Raw genomic sequence first — 17,567 nt, 5'->3', positions numbered from 1 at the left:
CAGAAGAGCTCGAGCCCTTAATCCGAAGATATTTTTCAGATCTACAAAATACACAAATTTTTATTTTTATTTAAAAATTTCCATGACCAAGTCGTCATCCCCGTTTCGGTTGGAAATATTCGTAACAGGTTCCTATCGATTCCTTATTTACTATCGAAACAAAGAGTTCACGAAAGCTTCGACCAAACAAAACCTACCCGTAGCAAGCCTAAATTCCTCGATAAAAGCAGTTAACGAACCTTCATTAATCTTACTCTGGGTGCGTCTCTTTCGAATTCTTCGAGCGTCCCCCGAATACGATTCGAGCCATAACCATGCGTTGTACGCACGCCCGCATATCCGTCACAAAGAACTACAAATTTCCACGGGCTGCAACCTAAAGGGTACTCTCCGAGAGAGTTTTACCAGTCGTTTCTCTCCCCCTCGTTTTCCTTCGTAGAACTGATGTAGGACTTCGAAGAAAGGGAGAGCGAGAGAGACGACACACCGACAACCCGTATGCGTCACCGTGCCCGCATGCCGTTGCAGCGAATTAGAGAGAGAGAAAGATACATATATAGGGTGGACTAAGATTGATGGTTCTTGGCTACGTGTAGCGTTCGTCAAAATAAGAAAAAGTCTTGGGCGAATCTGGGCCCAGGAATCAACGATTCTCGAGTTGCGTCGGAAACGGTTGTGACACAGATAGCGATGGGATTCGATGTGCTTTAAAAATTAAAAAAGTTGTGAAAATATATACAGGGTGTCCAAAAAGTTTCGGACCAAACTTATACTACGTGTTACTAGGGACAAATAGATAAAAAAAGTTCCTACAAACTTATGCCCGAAAATGCTTTATTGAAAAGTTACAAGCTTTTAAAAATACTTGTTTTATTGCGGCATTTATAAAAAATATTCGAAAATGGCTTTCATTCGTCAAATTAGTATTGAAACCAATAGTGAATGCACTTTTAATACATTTTCGATTCTGTAAATCTTTGAACGCTTATACAGGGTGTTCGGCCACCCCTGGCTTCGTTAAAAAGTTAGTAACGTTTAAAGTTCCGCCAGTACTGTATGTCTATTCACCAAAAATTATTGTAATTGACCCCCGCAACCGAAAATAATTTTTCCAAAACGATTTGAAATTTTTTTTTTCCGTCGAAAAATTTCACAACTTCTCGAATTTCTTTCTCGAAAATGGGTAGGATTTCGGGGGTATCTCTATTGACCAAAAATGATTGTAATTGACCCCCACAACCGAAAAGAATTTTTCCAGAACGATTTGAAATTTTTTTTTTCGTCCAGAAAAGACACCTAATCAGATTTTCGGTAAGTAATTTTTTTCTCGGAAGTGCGTAGGATTTCGAGGGTATGTGTAATGACCAAAAATGATTGTAATTGCCCCCCGTAACCAAAAAGAATTTTTCCAGAACGATTTGAAATTTTTTTTTTCCGTCGAAAAATTTCACAACTTCTCGAATTTTTTTCTCGAAAATGGGTAGGATTTCGGGGGTATCTCTATTGACCAAAAATGATTGTAATTGACCCCCACAATCGAAAAGAATTTTTCCAGAACGATTTGAAATTTTTTTTTTCGTCCAGAAGACACCTAATCAGATTTTCGGTAAGTAATTTTTTTCTCGGAAGTGCGTAAGATTTCGAGGGTATGTGTAATGACCAAAAATGATTGTAATTGACCCCCGCAACCGAAAAGAATTTTTCCAGAACGATTTGAAATTTTTGAATTTAATTGTTAATAACTTTTTAACGAAGCCCTCATCAACAAATTGGTATTCTTGATTTTCGTCTTATTTTGGCCTCTAGAATCCCCCATTAAAATTTTTCCCAGGGTTGGCCGAACACCCTGTATATTTTCAATAAAGCATTTTCGAACATAAGTTTACATGAACTTTCCTCGTCTATCTGACCTCGGTAATACTCGGTACAAGTTTGGTCCAGAACTTTTCGGACAGCCTGTATACATAAAATATTAAAAAAATTCCCCTGCGTCGAAGGTTTGCAAATTGACCTGTACACATAAGACGTATCGTGATATTTAAAAAAAACGTATAGAAAATCCAGAATGAAAAACCATCTATACGTTAAAAATAATTTTATCGAAACCGTATGATGAAGTCGAGCAAATCAAACTTTCAAAGCCACACTCTATCTTCGAAAAATGTCTCGAAGACGCTAGTCACGATATCCTGTGAAACGCGAGGATCGAACCGTTCGAGTTTGGACACCCTGTATATAGCGAGAGAGGCGAATCCCCGACGTTTCCCTTGCTCGTATAATGATGGATATTGTGGCCAGAGCCCTCGAGGTAGGCTCGTCCTCTCCCTTCAGTCGATCCGAGCACAACAATCGTCCCAGGTAACGCTGGAGGTTCGTTCGAGAAAGGTTTCCGTGAAAAGTTTCGGTGGCGACCCGCGCCTGCAGCCTTTTCACCTGGTGTCCATGCACCTTCCACGTCGTCGTCGTCGTCGTCGTCGTCGTCGGGCGTGGGCGATCGCTGCCGGAGCTATTCATAAATCCGCCCCGGAGTTTTCAGGAACCGGGCCGAGCCATTCGGGCTGTTCGACTACTTGCAATTCCCAGGCAACCTGGACTCGCGTTTTCGATCGACCAAAGGGAACCTCTCTTTGTGCATCGCTGGGACAATTACAGGGACATCGTGGACGAGTTGGGGGGGATGTTAATGCTGGTCGAGGATTTGGGCCATAAACCATGTTCCTTTGGAAACGCGACTCGAACGTTCCTGTAGCTCCTTGGGATACCTGAACCAAGATTTCTCGTTCGACGAGTCACCCGTAATCCCGATGAACCGTTCGCCGTGAGCATTGTTAGACACTGGAAGCACCCAATACACGCTGTTATAGCGTTCAATGTTTATGGCGGGATAATGAATTTTAGAGCTATAGACCCGGAGGATATCGTTCGATAATTTCCAACCGTCGAATACAAACTTTATTACTTTGACACTCGGTATACACTGAGTATGAACTCGTCGGTATTTCAAAATATTAATTACAGGTATTTCCAACCAGTTATTTATTGACAGAAAAAAGAATTCTGATTGTTCGTACTTAAAGAAGACTCGATATTTCAGCATGATTTTGTGTACTGTCATAACAGTTATGTATATGTATGGTTTGCGAAAGATTATGAAATGATGATATTAAATTTTCACCCCAATTATTATTTTCTGGACGAATATGACCAGAAACCCGGACATTTTAAATAGTATGAATTATAGGAAACCGTTAGAACCTCAAATACCGTGTAAGATAATACTCTTAGAGGCTCTGGACTGTAGACCATGTCCCTTTGGAACATGATTCAGACATTCCAAAGCTTCGTCAGGTACCTGGAAGCAAGTTTTCTTATTCGTGAGTCGTCGGACCCCTGATGAATCGTTTTCCAAGAGCATTATAGTCGTAAAATAGAAACGTTAATTGTAGCGTGTAATGTTTACGAGGTAAATATAAATTTTATTAGTGAGAATCACGAATATTCTTCACTTTTTACCTTAAACGAACTTTATCTTCCAAACCTAACCCAGACCAAAACGATATAACTGTAAATGTATATCGAAGATTCTTCGGACAACTGCAATGCAATTTTACACAAAATTCTCGAAAACGACTAAATTACAACTAGTAGCAACTATTATACTTAAATGACCCTCTACGCTAGCGCCGCCAGTGAAGAAACGATAAAGCTCAACTAGTATATCTGGTGTTCGGCCATTCCTGGGAAAAATTTTAATGGGGGATTCTAGAGGCCAAAATAAGACGAAAATCAAGAATACCAATTTCTCTATTTAGGCTTCGTTAAAAAGTTATTAACGTGTAAAGTTTCACCCGTACAGAATTTTTTTTCTCGAAAATGCGCAAGATTTCGGGGTTATGTCTATTCACAAAAATGATTGCAATTGACCCCTGCAACAGAAAATAATTTTTCCAGAACGATTTGAAATTTCTTTTTTTCCGTCGAAAAATTTCACACCTTCTCGAATTTTTTTCTAAAAAATGGGTAGGATTTCGAGGGTATGTGTAATGACAAAAAATGCTTGTAATTGACCCCTGTAATTAAATATAATTTTTTAAGAATGATTTGAAAATTTTTTTTTCACCGAAAAATTTCACACCTCGAATTTTTTTCTAAAAAATAGGTAGGATTTCGAGGGTATGTGTAATGACCAAAAATGATTGTAATTGACCCCTGCAACCGAAAATAATTTTTCCAGATCGATTTGAAATTTTTTAATAACTTTTTAACAAAGCTCCAGTCAAGAAACTGATATTCATGATTTTCGTCTTATTTTGGCCTCTAGAATCCTCCATTAAAACTCCAGGAGTGTCCGAACACCCTGTATACCGTGCATCTCCTGCTGACTCCTGCATAGTTATAGCAGTTGCGTTTTATGGTTTTTCTACTAGCAGGGGTCTGGTAACAGAGAAGACAACTATGTTTTGGCCCCAGTGTTCCTAGAAATAAGTCTCGACTAAATCTGTTAGCACGAAATCCGACGGTCTCGACTCGATCGCGAGAAGAAAGGCAGTACTGTATCTGTTTCGTATTCTTACGCTTCGAGGTACGATGTTCCGTTCAATTTTAGAGTGAATAAGCGGGCTATGGGCTGCTTCTGATAATTTTGCATTGACGTGATCAGAAAAGACGAGCTGGTAATCGAACGTGAAGGCTGATAGCTGGTTGCACTGCGACACTTTATCGCGTTATTGACGAATGTCGCGGTATCATATCGCGGCAGAGAAGCGATGATGCAGACACTTCTTGCGGTATATAGATTGCAACGAACGTAATGTTAATGTTTCCGTTTATGTACAGGGTGGATCATTTAAAGAGGAACACATTAATATTTTTTAGGTTTCTTTCAAGGAACAAACCTGGACTTTCGATTTTAGGTTAGGTTCTGAAGTTAGTATTCTGAACTTCATTTTTAAGGTTATGTTATTATGTTAGCATACATAAGCGATTAATATGTACTCCTGTGTATAAAAAATAAAAACAAATACGCGATCTACAAAATTCTGGGGATGTAATGTTTCCGTTTATGTACAGGGTGGATCATTTAAAGAGGAACACGTTAATATTTTTTAGGTTTCTTTCAAAGAACGAACCTGAACATTGGATTTTAGGTTAGGTTCTGAAGTTAGTATTCTGAACTTCATTTTTAAGGTTATGTTAGCATACATAAGCGATTAATATGTACTCCTGTGTATAAAAAATAAAAACAAATACGCGATCTACAAAATTCTGGGGATGTAATGTTTCCGTTTATGTACAGGGTGGATCATTTAAAGAGGAACACATTAATATTTTTTAGGTTTCTTTCAAAGAACGAACCTGAACATTGGATTTTAGGTTAGGTTCTGAAGTTAGTATTCTGAACTTCATTTTTAAGGTTATGTTATTATGTTAGCATACATAAGCGATTAATATGTACTCCTGTGTATAAAACAAAAACAAATACGCGATCTACAAAATTCTGGGGATGTAATGTTTCCGTTTATGTACAGGGTGGATCATTTAAAGAGAAACACGTTAATATTTTGTAGGTTTCTTTCAAAGAACGAACCTGAACATTGGATTTTAGGTTAGGTTCTGAAGTTAGTATTCTGAACTTCATTTTTAAGGTTATGTTAGCATACATAAGCGATTAATATGTACTCCTGTGTATAAAAAATAAAAACAAATACGCGATCTACAAAATTCTGGGGATGTAATGTTTCCGTTTATGTACAGGGTGGATCATTTAAAGAGGAACACATTAATATTTTTTAGGTTTCTTTCAAAGAACGAACCTGAACATTGGATTTTAGGTTAGGTTCTGAAGTTAGTATTCTGAACTTCATTTTTAAGGTTATGTTATTATGTTAGCATACATAAGCGATTAATATGTACTCCTGTGTATAAAACAAAAACAAATACGCGATCTACAAAATTCTGGGGATGTAATGTTTCCGTTTATGTACAGGGTGGATCATTTAAAGAGAAACACGTTAATATTTTGTAGGTTTCTTTCAAAGAACGAACCTGAACATTGGATTTTAGGTTAGGTTCTGAAGTTAGTATTCTGAACTTCATTTTTAAGGTTATGTTAGCATACATAAGCGATTAATATGTACTCCTGTGTATAAAAAATAAAAACAAATACGCGATCTACAAAATTCTGGGGATGTAATGTTTCCGTTTATGTACAGGGTGGATCATTTAAAGAGGAACACATTAATATTTTTTAGGTTTCTTTCAAAGAACGAACCTGAACATTGGATTTTAGGTTAGGTTCTGAAGTTAGTATTCTGAACTTCATTTTTAAGGTTATGTTATTATGTTAGCATACATAAGCGATTAATATGTACTCCTGTGTATAAAACAAAAACAAATACGCGATCTACAAAATTCTGGGGATGTAATGTTTCCGTTTATGTACAGGGTGGATCATTTAAAGAGAAACACGTTAATATTTTGTAGGTTTCTTTCAAAGAACGAACCTGAACATTGGATTTTAGGTTAGGTTCTGAAGTTAGTATTCTGAACTTCATTTTTAAGGTTATGTTAGCATACATAAGCGATTAATATGTATTCCTGTGTATAAAAAATAAAAACAAATACGCGATCTACAAAATTCTGGGAAGGCTAAAATTGGAAAAGCGTTGCACGTAGCGTTTGAACGTATGTATTCGTTCTTTGAAACCTTTCAAAGTACCTATGAAACTTTTTTCGTATCGCCATTTTCCTCGTAGCTTCCTCTACGTGTTTGAGAAAAACATTATGCTATGCATGCAGCAATAATAGACAAAATTTGCTTCGATTATGTTACTCGCGAAAGTATGCAATATACTTTGTGTCCTACTTTGACATTAATATGCAATGATAATGTATTAATAATAATTATTTGATCAACGTTTTCACGCGTTCCTCTTCAAATAAACAAACTATTGAATTAACGATAGTAAATAACGTTTGAAACGGAAACAGAATAAATGACGCGAAACAAAATACAATTTTCGAATATCGCTGACAAAAATTAACGTGCAAGTTAAAACTTTGCACGTTTATTTTCAATTATTATCAATGCTCGAAAAATCAATTTCACATGTCATTATACCTGATATGATTACTAATGTTGCATACAGGGTGTTTGACCACCCCTGGGAAAAATTTGGGGGCTTCTAGAGGCCAAAATAAAACGAAAATCAAGAATACCAATTTCTCTATTTAGACTTCGTTAAAAAGTTATTAACGTTTAAAGTTCCACCCCTTCTGAATTTTTTTTCTAGAGAATGGATAGGAATTCGAGGGTATGTCTATTCACCAAAAATGATTGTAATTGACCCCCGCAATCGAAAATAATTTTTCCAAAATGATTTGAAATTTTTTAATTTAATTCTCAATAACTTTTGAACGAAGCCTCCATCAACAAATTGGAATTCTTGATTTTCGTCCTATTTTGGCCTCTAGAATCCCCCAAATTTTTCCCAGGGGTGGTCAAACACCCTGTAGAGCATTTGTAAAGATCATTTCTCTGGATTCTTAGTAAAAATCTGTGGGTTTGTGATTACCCTGTAACACGTGCTATTTTTGGTCGATTCAGATTAAATTTTGTTTCGTTGCTTTTTATATTCCGATGGTAAGTACACACTACTTAATTTGCACGCGGAAGATATTCTTATCGGTATTTTCTCACGGTCAACTCTGCGTTTCCTTATCTCGTTTAACCAACAATATTGGGGTCCTTATTACTTAGGAAACACAGCAAGGGAACCTTCTCGAAAACAATAGACTTTTTGGCCGCTTATCTTCCCATATTAATTCATTCATAATTTATGTTAACTTTTCTAAATTTTCAGTTAACCTTTAGTTCAACATTACTGTTACTTCATTTCGTTTTTCAAAATGCCGTAATAGCTTGGTTAATACTGACTAAATTATCATCGTTTATTAGTTTCCGGTCTACAAAGAAAGGAAACATTATAATCGAAGAAAATGCGGACGAAATACTATCATTTTAATATTCACTGCATACTTAAACACATTAATAACTTGTGTCATAAATAATATTTAATAAATCGTTTCGTTTAAATAATAGTTGTCTTTAATCAATCGTGATCGATCGGAGAAATTATTTAATCGTTCCAATATTTGTAACGCCGTTAGTTCGCTCGATAAGGAAATAAAAAATAAAAATAGTATCAAAACGACGCGTTACGAAATAAAGTAAACCGCGTGATTAAATGGTGATGTATGATCGTTTCCATCTAAACAGCCCACCCTACAGATCGATATAAAATTCCTTTTCGATCTTCGCTACAAGTCGTCCGCGTCACGGAAATATCAAACGGAATCGTACTCGCGATACATATTCAAAAAGAAAAATTGCAGCTTACAGTAATACTCTATGAATTTTGATACGCTCCGGAGCAGGGCACGAGGAACGGCTGATATAAATAATTGCATCCCATCGGCGGAACAGGACCGAGAATGACGCCAGAGTCTTGACGAGGCTGCATAAAAGAGATCTCGAGTCGACAGTGAACTTCAGAAAGTGTTGCATACCGTTTCCCTCTGCAAAGGAAATGCCTGCTTATTTTCGACCGTGACGTATCGACAAAAGGCGATCGCGAGGGATCTGATGACAATACCATCGAGGACGCACACATAAAGTGCTTCGTTTCCATATCGACGCGAACACGTTCCAGACTGTGGAAACTCGTGTATTAATTCGTGCATTAATATGCAGTTGCATGCATCGATGAAGATATTCTGATATCAATCACCGAGAAGGGGGGGCAATGGAGACCCTGTCAAGAACTCGCCCACTTCGCGATTTTACAACATTCGAATAAAATTTGTTTAAAAGACAACAAGATCTTCGATTTTTATGTATAAATGTGAATTATTCCGCTGTAGGCAAAATGGTAACAATTGAATGGTGTAATTAGTTTTTCTGTAAATGGACGCGTAGAGGTCATACGAAGGTCACGGGTTCTTAGATGGAATCGTATAACTTTCAATGCGTTAATGGACCATTATTATCTATGAAAAAATACTGAGCTATTTATATCGAAAAATCATTAGTTTAGAAGATATTTTAATCTTAACATCATGAAGTGATAGACAAACTTCTAAGCCTGTAGAAATAAAAATTAAACCAAGAAATATTGAGAATTAAAATAACTTCGAAATTAATGTACTTCCAACTTTTATACAAAAAAAAATATTTTTAATACAACTATACCGTTCGGCCACCCCTGGGAAAAATTCTAATGAGAGATTCTAGAGGCCAAAATAAGACGAAAATCAAGAATACGAATTTGTTGATGGAGCCTTCGTTCAAAAGTTATTAACATTTAAAGTTCCGTCCGTACTGAATTTTTTTCTCGAAAGTGCGTAGAATTTCAGGGGTATGTCTAATGACCAAAAATGCTTGTAATTAACCCCTGTAACTAAATATAATTTTTTTGGTATGATTTGAAATTTTTTAATTTCGCCGAAAAATTTCAGTACCTGCTCGAATTTTTTTCTCGAAAGTGCGTTGGATTTCGAGGATATGTCTAATGACCAAAAATGCTTGTAATTAATCCCTGTAACTGAATATAATTTTTTTGGTATGATTTGAAATTTTTTAATTTCGCCGAAAAATTTCAGTACCTGCTCGAATTTTTTTCTCGAAAGTGCGTTGGATTTCGAGGGTATGTCTAATGACCAAAAATGCTTGTAATTAACCCCTGTAACTAAATATAATTTTTTTGGTATGATTTGAAATTTTTTAATTTCGCCGAAAAATTTCAGTACCTGCTCGAATTTTTTTCTCGAAAGTGCGTAGGATTTCGAGGATATGTCTAATGACCAAAAATGCTTGTAATTAACCCCTGTAACTTAATATAATTTTTTTGGTATGATTTGAAATTTTTTAATTTCGCCGAAAAATTTCAGTACCTGCTCGAATTTTTTTCTCGAAAATGCGCAGGATTTCGAGGATATGTCTAATGACCAAAAATGCTTGTAATTAACCCCTGTAACTGAATATAATTTTTTCAGAATGATTTGAAATTTTTGAATTTAATTGTTAATAACTTTTTAACGAAGCCTCAATCAAGAAATTGATACTCTTGATTTTCGTCTTATTTCGGCCTCTAGAATCTCCCATTAAAATTTTTCCCAGGGGTGGTCGAACGCCCTGTATAAATGTTTTTCTAAAAAGGCCCAAAATAGAATGGTCGAATCATAAGAATGCCGAGAATTACTTTATTTACCCAATAACTATTTACATGAATAAACAGTATGAACGTCTGTTGATAAAAAGCGCGAATCGTAAATATTATTACTCGCAAAATAAACGGGGAAATTGTAGGGTCCCGAGCAGCGCGGCCATTGTGCCCAACGGGCCAGGGTTTGTTGACTTTATTAGTCGATGGTCGAGTACCTACATACACGGCACGGTGGGACAGGACGAGTTCCGTTCGGCTCGAATTTCGAAACTACTCGTGTATTTCGAGTACGTCGACACTACGAACGCGTCATTTTCACGGATGAATCGCTTGTAAAACGAAAATAAACGCGTGGGGCATACCATCGGTCTCTCTCTCTCTCTGTCATCGTCCAACGATCGTGTTCAAGGAAATTTCTTAGCTTCTAAAGGGCCATGACCCAAAAGAGACGGAAGAGGGGGGCGGTTAAGACTAAGCTAACATAAGTCGAATAGTCACGACCAGCCTCTATGGCCGAAACTGTAGTTTCCTAGGGGCCTTAGCGGGGCCCTTCCACCTGAGGGGGGAAGAGGTTAGTTGTAGAAGACACCGATTTCAACGAAATCAGCGTGTCAGCCCACAAAATACGCAGGTATACAATTATTAGCCGAATATGGTTAAAAGCTCTTGAGAAAAGAAAGACTATACTTTGGGAAATTTTACTTGATAGTATTTTCAAGAATGTCATATCCTAGAATTGTAATTGAACCGACAGTACCTATGGATTTTTAAAGGCTTCGTTAAAAAATTATTAACAATTAAATTCAAAAATTTCAAATCGTTCTAAAAAAAATATTTTTGGCTGCAGGAGTCAATTACAATCATTTTTGGTGAAGAGTCATATTCTCGAAATCCTACTCATTTCCTAGAAAAAAATTCGAGAATGTGTGAAATTTTTCGACGGAAAAAAAGAAATTTCAAATCGTTTTGGAAAAATTATTGTCGGTTGCAGGGGTCAATTACAATCATTTTTGGTGAATAGACTTACCCCCGAAATCTTGCGCATTTTCGAGAAAAAAATTCAGTACTGTCGGAACTTTAAACGTTAATAACTGTTTAACGAAGCCTTCATCGACAAATTGGTATTCTTGATTTTCGTCTTATTTTGGCCTCTAGAATCCCCCATTAAAATTTTTCCCAGGGGTGGCCGAACACCCTGTATATGTACATTAACTATACTGTTCCAGCAAGAACGGTCGAGGCATAGCCTGCGCGTTAACTTTCTACCCCGAGTTCAAAGGCTGTGGAACAAACTTTGTTACATTATTAACTCTCCGTCAAGTTATTTATTGATTATTAGTAAAATATTTTAATGTTAAAGACGAATGTAAAAATATATCATGAGATTTATTTCGGTCAACGCGGTTGATAACATTTTTAAAAATCTTCAACAGCGCCTGACCGTGCCCCTACAAAATGGCACCCAGGGTTTGCGTTCTCCTCCATCGGTACGACTTTAATTGAAATATCCGCAAGTATAGTTGCATAGTAATGACATTTTACGTATTTTATAATGTAATGACCTCACAATTTAATAACACGTAAAATGTCATTAGCACGTAAATTTATTCACAGGCTCTTACTGTTACTCGAACTTGGTACACGATCAAAAATTACTTCCCGATAGAATTATGCAGGTTTCTATAGGTTAGGTTATGCAGTTAGGCAGGGTTATTCGGATAGGCTTACGTTCGTTATTAGACATTTATAACTAGATAAGAATTTTGCCCATCTTTGGATGGGTGATGTCCACTTCCTGAAAAGCCCAGGTGGACCTGGCGCCTTTCTTCAGCCACCACCTGCCCGTCCCTCGCAACAAGCCGTTCTCACCAGCGCACGCTTTCCGTGAAGGATATTCTCAGGCAGCCTGGCCTGCCGCCTCGTTTCGAAACGAGAATGCGTGAGCTGTAATTCCACGTCGATCGATAAAGAAAACGCTTTCGATTCCCCTCGCGTTTCGTAGCAAGAACGAACGGGTGAAACTGTAGGTTGTACGCCTCGGTTCGAATCTAACAAAATATTTGACGACACTGTACGAACATAACCCCAAAGCTCTGGCCCCTGATACACGATCCTACGCCCCAAAGGCAGAGACAGGCAAATTTCTTATCCGGATAAAAGTTTCGAGTACCGAACAAAAGGCGGGGAGTTCTTTTTTACCGCTTTTCAATAACTAAGAAATTTGTTTGAAGTTCACCGTACTTTGTAAAGAAAGAAGACACGCAGAATTTCAGAACACAGAGTAACATTGTGGAGAATAAACTGCTACACGCCCGCAACCTCCACGTACAGAATAACCAATTTAGTGAATATTTATTGCTGAATTAGTCTTTGTGGATCCTTATCCTCACCTCAGCCGAGAAGCTGCTGGTCGTAAACGACGATGGACGTTAATGTAAACGTATTGTATGCTAAAGGGTCTTTATTCGTAAATAGAAACGAATAAAACAATTTACGAAGGATAGGTCGCCTCGGAGGGCAAACGTGAATTTTTTCTAACCCATTAAGTAGCAGAGCCCTATTTGGAGAACGTACGGAAAATACATTTTTAACCTGCATTCAAATTTATTTAACTATCATATGATTTTTGGTATAAAGTTCAATGATCTTGAACAATGACATTTACTAATATAACAAGTAATAATTAGACAGAAACAATCGAATTACTTGCAACGGAACTCGAATAATTTGTAACTACGCGCACATAACCTCCAATTCTTTTAACGCCTTAACGCTCGTATTTTTCAAGTTAACCAAGAATGATGAGATTTCTTTATTGGATTTGTTTCTAAAAATGCGGTTTTTGAAAGAAAACAAATATTATCATCCCTCAAACCATTAGATTAAACAAATATCGCTTTTCAATGCAGACTCGGGCATGAACGTTAAGGGGTTAATCGATGGAATAAATTCTACGATAAATCGGGGAAGAAGAATCCTGAGTTGAATACCACCCTAAAATCTAATCTCGTTCGCTATAATACAATAGAACGAGAAAGGAGACGGAACGTTGAAAAATTCTATGTTCGTAAACGTGACGACGCGCGAAATAGAAGAAGAAGAAACGTTACTAGGAAGAAGGAGGAGCACACATTGTTTATCGCGACAGTATCGCATTTCTCTCGGCGGATGGCCGGATGGGCGAACCCATGGATCGCCAGTAGAATCCTCCTGACAAAGGAAAGAAGGAGAAACCACGGAAGGAAGAAAAAAAAAACGAACAAGGCACAGAAACGCGTAGTACGCGCACCTTGCGTCCCAACACACGCACGTCTCCAACTTATAGATCCTTTTCACGCGCCGAAAATCACGCTACGAACCCTTTTAGATTTTTTGAATAAATCATATCTGGACGTTTCATCGACGTGGATTTGTAAAAATTAATAAAACTGTTCCTTTGCCCGAATCATTTCTATCTTGGAATTAATATAGTATCGTAAGAAACGCGTCTGAAAGAATTGTGACGTATTCGTTTCCGTTAATTTCGCGACGGAGAAGACCAGTTAGCGTCGCGCATTTACCCTTCGCCAATGACGAACACGCTTCGCTTGCGGGTTAACGTTTCGCGAAGCGGTTTCAGAGATGACAGAAATATTGCACAAGAATATACCTGGTAACCTTTTCGGTCGGTGTCACTCGGTCAAGCACACAAATGGTTTGATTCTGTGCTTGGTTATCGGTAGAAATAAGAACTACGCAACAGCGAGCACACGCCGAAGTTATGGCTTCGAGTGGGACTATCTTCGCACTGGTAGACCGGTGTGTATATCGGGTCAACCGGGCGTCGACTGAAATTTAAATCACGCTATCTGACAGAACCGCAAATATTTGTCGAGATTTCTCACGCGTCCGTCCCGATCGTGCCAAGTTCACTTGCGGCACTACGATGATCAGTGGTAGTACCAATGATCATATTTAGTAAAAAAAAAAGTAACAACTTGTACGGTTCGAATACGTTCAAACTATCCGAAGTATTGATTGGATAATCGAACCACTCAAAGTACTATTCGAACGATCGATTTAGATTTCTGTCTACCAACCGATCATTGCGACAAACTTGTGAAACTTTACTCGATTCGTGATTCATACATCTTCAACAGCTTATAAAGATACAATGAGTAACGCCAACTACGTTTGCAAAGGTGGCTCGCATACGGTGTATCTTTCGAATCGATGCATCTTCTTAACGTTTTTATCGTAATGCGAAGCACACGACCTTGGGAAGAGCAAAAAGAAACGTTGGCTAGCAGAATATCGACGGTAAAAAATACGTGTCCGTCTCGTACAGTGTATCGTGCAACTATCGACAGAACCCCGTGCGGTTTCCCCTAGCGAGAAGGTCTGTTTGTTCGCGAGCTCTGAACGCGTGACGAGCATGAGTCGAGAGAAGCATTGACGTAGCGAGACAGAGCCAAGCGAAACGATCGACGGATAACCACGGAAAAGGAGACCACGCATACTGACGGCGACGTACCCTATCGCGTTCTAACGCATTGTTTGTCGTTTATTACATTGTTTCGAACTCGCGTGCAAAGGAAAATATATCCGGTGTACGTTCCGCGAGATACGAAATGCCCGCCGGAGGGCGTATCGATTCGGACAAAACATCCGTGGCCAAGTGTACCCGTTCTCGAAACACGTTCCAACGAACCAGACCGGAGGTTCGTGTTTTTCTACGTCGGCGACGCTTATACGTTGTTCACGATCGGCAGTTGCCGTAAGAAGTACGACAGAACTCAGTTTTCCTACCGTATGGGGTAACACTCCCGCGTCGCTGTCATGCCTTCGATGTCACACCGTTTCTGTGCGCGAACGGTTGAAAGCAGGGGCCACGATGATAGTATCAGACGCACGTACACACTGTGACACCGTAGAAGGTACACGCATGTACGCACGCCAGCGCGCACACAGCACCTACACACACGCGCGGATATGTGAACAACCACCACCGCCCGGTACACGAATCACACAACCGAACTCGATGGCGGCGCGCGACAGACTGAGACGAAACGCGGCTCGCTAGACTGGAAGGGGAGGTAGCCGCGCAGTGGGGCTGAAGTGGCTCTGGTGGGGGGAGGCTCGTCGCAAGGATGTGCCAACGCCACCACGGTGCCCCGCGCCTATTGCTCCCGCTACGATACGGTCGATAAGTGCTCTGTCGACATGGGTCGATAAGATTTAACGTTGTTCTTCTCTTTTATGCATTTAACTATCTGTGCCAGCGCTCGTTAAGTAGTTTTTAGCGATAGCAGAACAATACGGTGATTCTTTATCTGCGCTTCGGCCACACGCCCTTTTCGGGATACAAAACCAAATGTAGAAGACGAACACGGAATATACGATGCAACGGAAGATATAAACTTTAAATTAATAGGCGATATCATTGCCAATGATACGCGATCGTAAATCACAAGCATTGTTCGTAATTTGTTTCGAATATGATGCTCGTTAAAATTGATCGAGAATCGATCAAGGTATGGAAAAACCTGTAACAATTCCGAAACTATCGAACTATTCTAGCGTCCGATCGTTTGATAATGTACATACTGTCCATTTTTCCTCCGGTCAGTGTAATATCACGCTAAATCAAAGGGAAAGTGTACAAGGCGCTTCGAATTGTGAATTTCATACTATGTAACCTATGCTCTCTCCTATATTATGATGTTATCGATTGACATTAAATGTAAAAGTACAGAGACGGTATTGGCACGTAAGTAGTTTTAAAGGAATACTATACACCTTTTACATATGTCCCCCATTTGATCGAGAAGTATGTCGTTCGGTACAAGTCCCGAGCTCGATTTGTTTAAAAATATATTTGCAACTGTTTGAGAAGATCAGAATTTCTTTAAATTTCTTCAAGTGTTTCATCGAGCCAATTTATTTTGATCCTCCTCGACAATGAAATATGACATTAACGCTAGGTTTATGGTACGCGTCTTAACGTTATAGGATTCATAAATATTATTTGTTAGCAATTTATGTTGAACTGAATTGATGTAACGATATGGATGTATACTCTAATTAAAAGAAAAAATTGCATTATAATAAAAATATGCGCAACGAGTGTCCGTAAACCTAGTGTTAATCTAGAATACAGTGAATCAAGGGAAATTTATTTTCGTACGCTACAATACGTAGAAAATCTAAAATTAACAGAATGCAAATCTTGCATGGAGTCCTTTATTATTCATTCACAATTAAAACGTTAACGCATGTATCGGTCATCCACGAATGTAATATAACATAATAATCCGTGTAAAATATAAAATATTCTCGCTTTAATTCACTATACTCTGCATTAATGTATATTTCGTTGATCTGGTAGATAAAAAATATATTCGACCGCCGTAACTATGGAACTGCTCTGTACTGTACATCCCTGGGTCCTACAGGGTTTAATATCGTGAAGGGTAGCCGAGAGGAAGGAGGATAGGGGCGACCCTACAGCGAGGGAGTGCTGATGCTAAAGCCGCGAGCATGAAGGGACCTTCAAATAAAAAAAAAGGTAGGACCTACTGAGCGAACGAACGAACGAGGAAGGGAGAGCGAGAATCCGGTCCCCCTTCTTTCGAGCCTGGGGAAAGGCCGCACCCACGCTGTTCTTCAAGATCACACTAGGTCCCTGCTGGCACAGCCCTGAGCGAGTAAGTAAACACGCCGAAGTTCTGGTACTTCGATATGGAACGAAGCATTTTCCACGAGGTTGGGTACCCTCGTGAAGCGCAAACGGTCGCTCGCGTGTAGCATGGAGCCTTCCAGTTGGGCCACCATGAAGAAAACGAAACGATAATGGAAGCCCGTAAGATGGGAACGTGTCGGTCGTCGTGTAAGCAGAAACCATCGAAAATTCGACTGACCCGCAGTGTGAAATATCGTATAGACGATAGTTTCCGTGACACGAGACAAGTTTCGTTCCATCGAATCGCGTACAGGGACGAGCGAAACTTATACAGGTCTGACCATTGTTACTCCGATCACACGAGGCTTGCACAATATCGACGAAGTTGCGCTACGTTTTGCCAAGCGACACCTTCGTCTTTACAGCGAATTCGCGTCATCTAGTCACTGTGACGTACCGCGGTAATACACGAATACGAGACAATCAGAATGCACATGCTTCGGCCGACGAGTTGGTCGCCTTTGGTCAAGCAAGAGCCAACACGTGGCAACGCCGCGCCACAGCTGTCATACCGCGTCACGCATCGAGTCAAAGCTCAACTTATTCTACATAAGTGTTTTATAAGAGTCGCCGGATTCTGTCTCCCTCCGTGCGGCGATACGAACCGCTGGAACTAACACGAC

General features: G+C 39.0%; 1 protein-coding gene across 5 annotated transcripts in view; it reads right to left on the bottom strand.

Annotated features, from left to right (window-relative positions):
• Positions 1-17,567, bottom strand: part of Mura (ring finger protein murashka) — a 47,581-nt gene that overhangs the window by 24,492 nt on the left and 5,522 nt on the right. The window contains exons 1-3 of one of the 5 annotated variants that reach the window (XM_076775097.1): positions 15,012-15,582; positions 14,376-14,478; positions 13,873-14,050 (exon numbers count right to left, since the gene is read on the bottom strand). The exons of 2 other annotated variants lie outside the window; for them this stretch is intronic. Coding sequence is in view for 1 of the 3 variants with exons in the window: in XM_076775099.1 (XP_076631214.1) it covers positions 15,012-15,043 (32 nt within the window). In the remaining 2 variants the exon portion in view is untranslated. Of the gene's footprint in view, positions 1-13,872; positions 14,051-14,375; positions 14,479-15,011; positions 15,583-17,567 lie in introns of those variants that run through there. 2 more of the 5 variants (XM_076775096.1, XM_076775099.1) reach the window with 2 other exon arrangements.

The sequence above is a fragment of the Colletes latitarsis genome, chromosome 10 (assembly GCF_051014445.1).
Source record: "Colletes latitarsis isolate SP2378_abdomen chromosome 10, iyColLati1, whole genome shotgun sequence".
In the NCBI taxonomy this organism is placed as follows: domain Eukaryota; kingdom Metazoa; phylum Arthropoda; class Insecta; order Hymenoptera; family Colletidae; genus Colletes; species Colletes latitarsis.
This window is presented reverse-complemented; position numbering and strand designations above follow the sequence as displayed.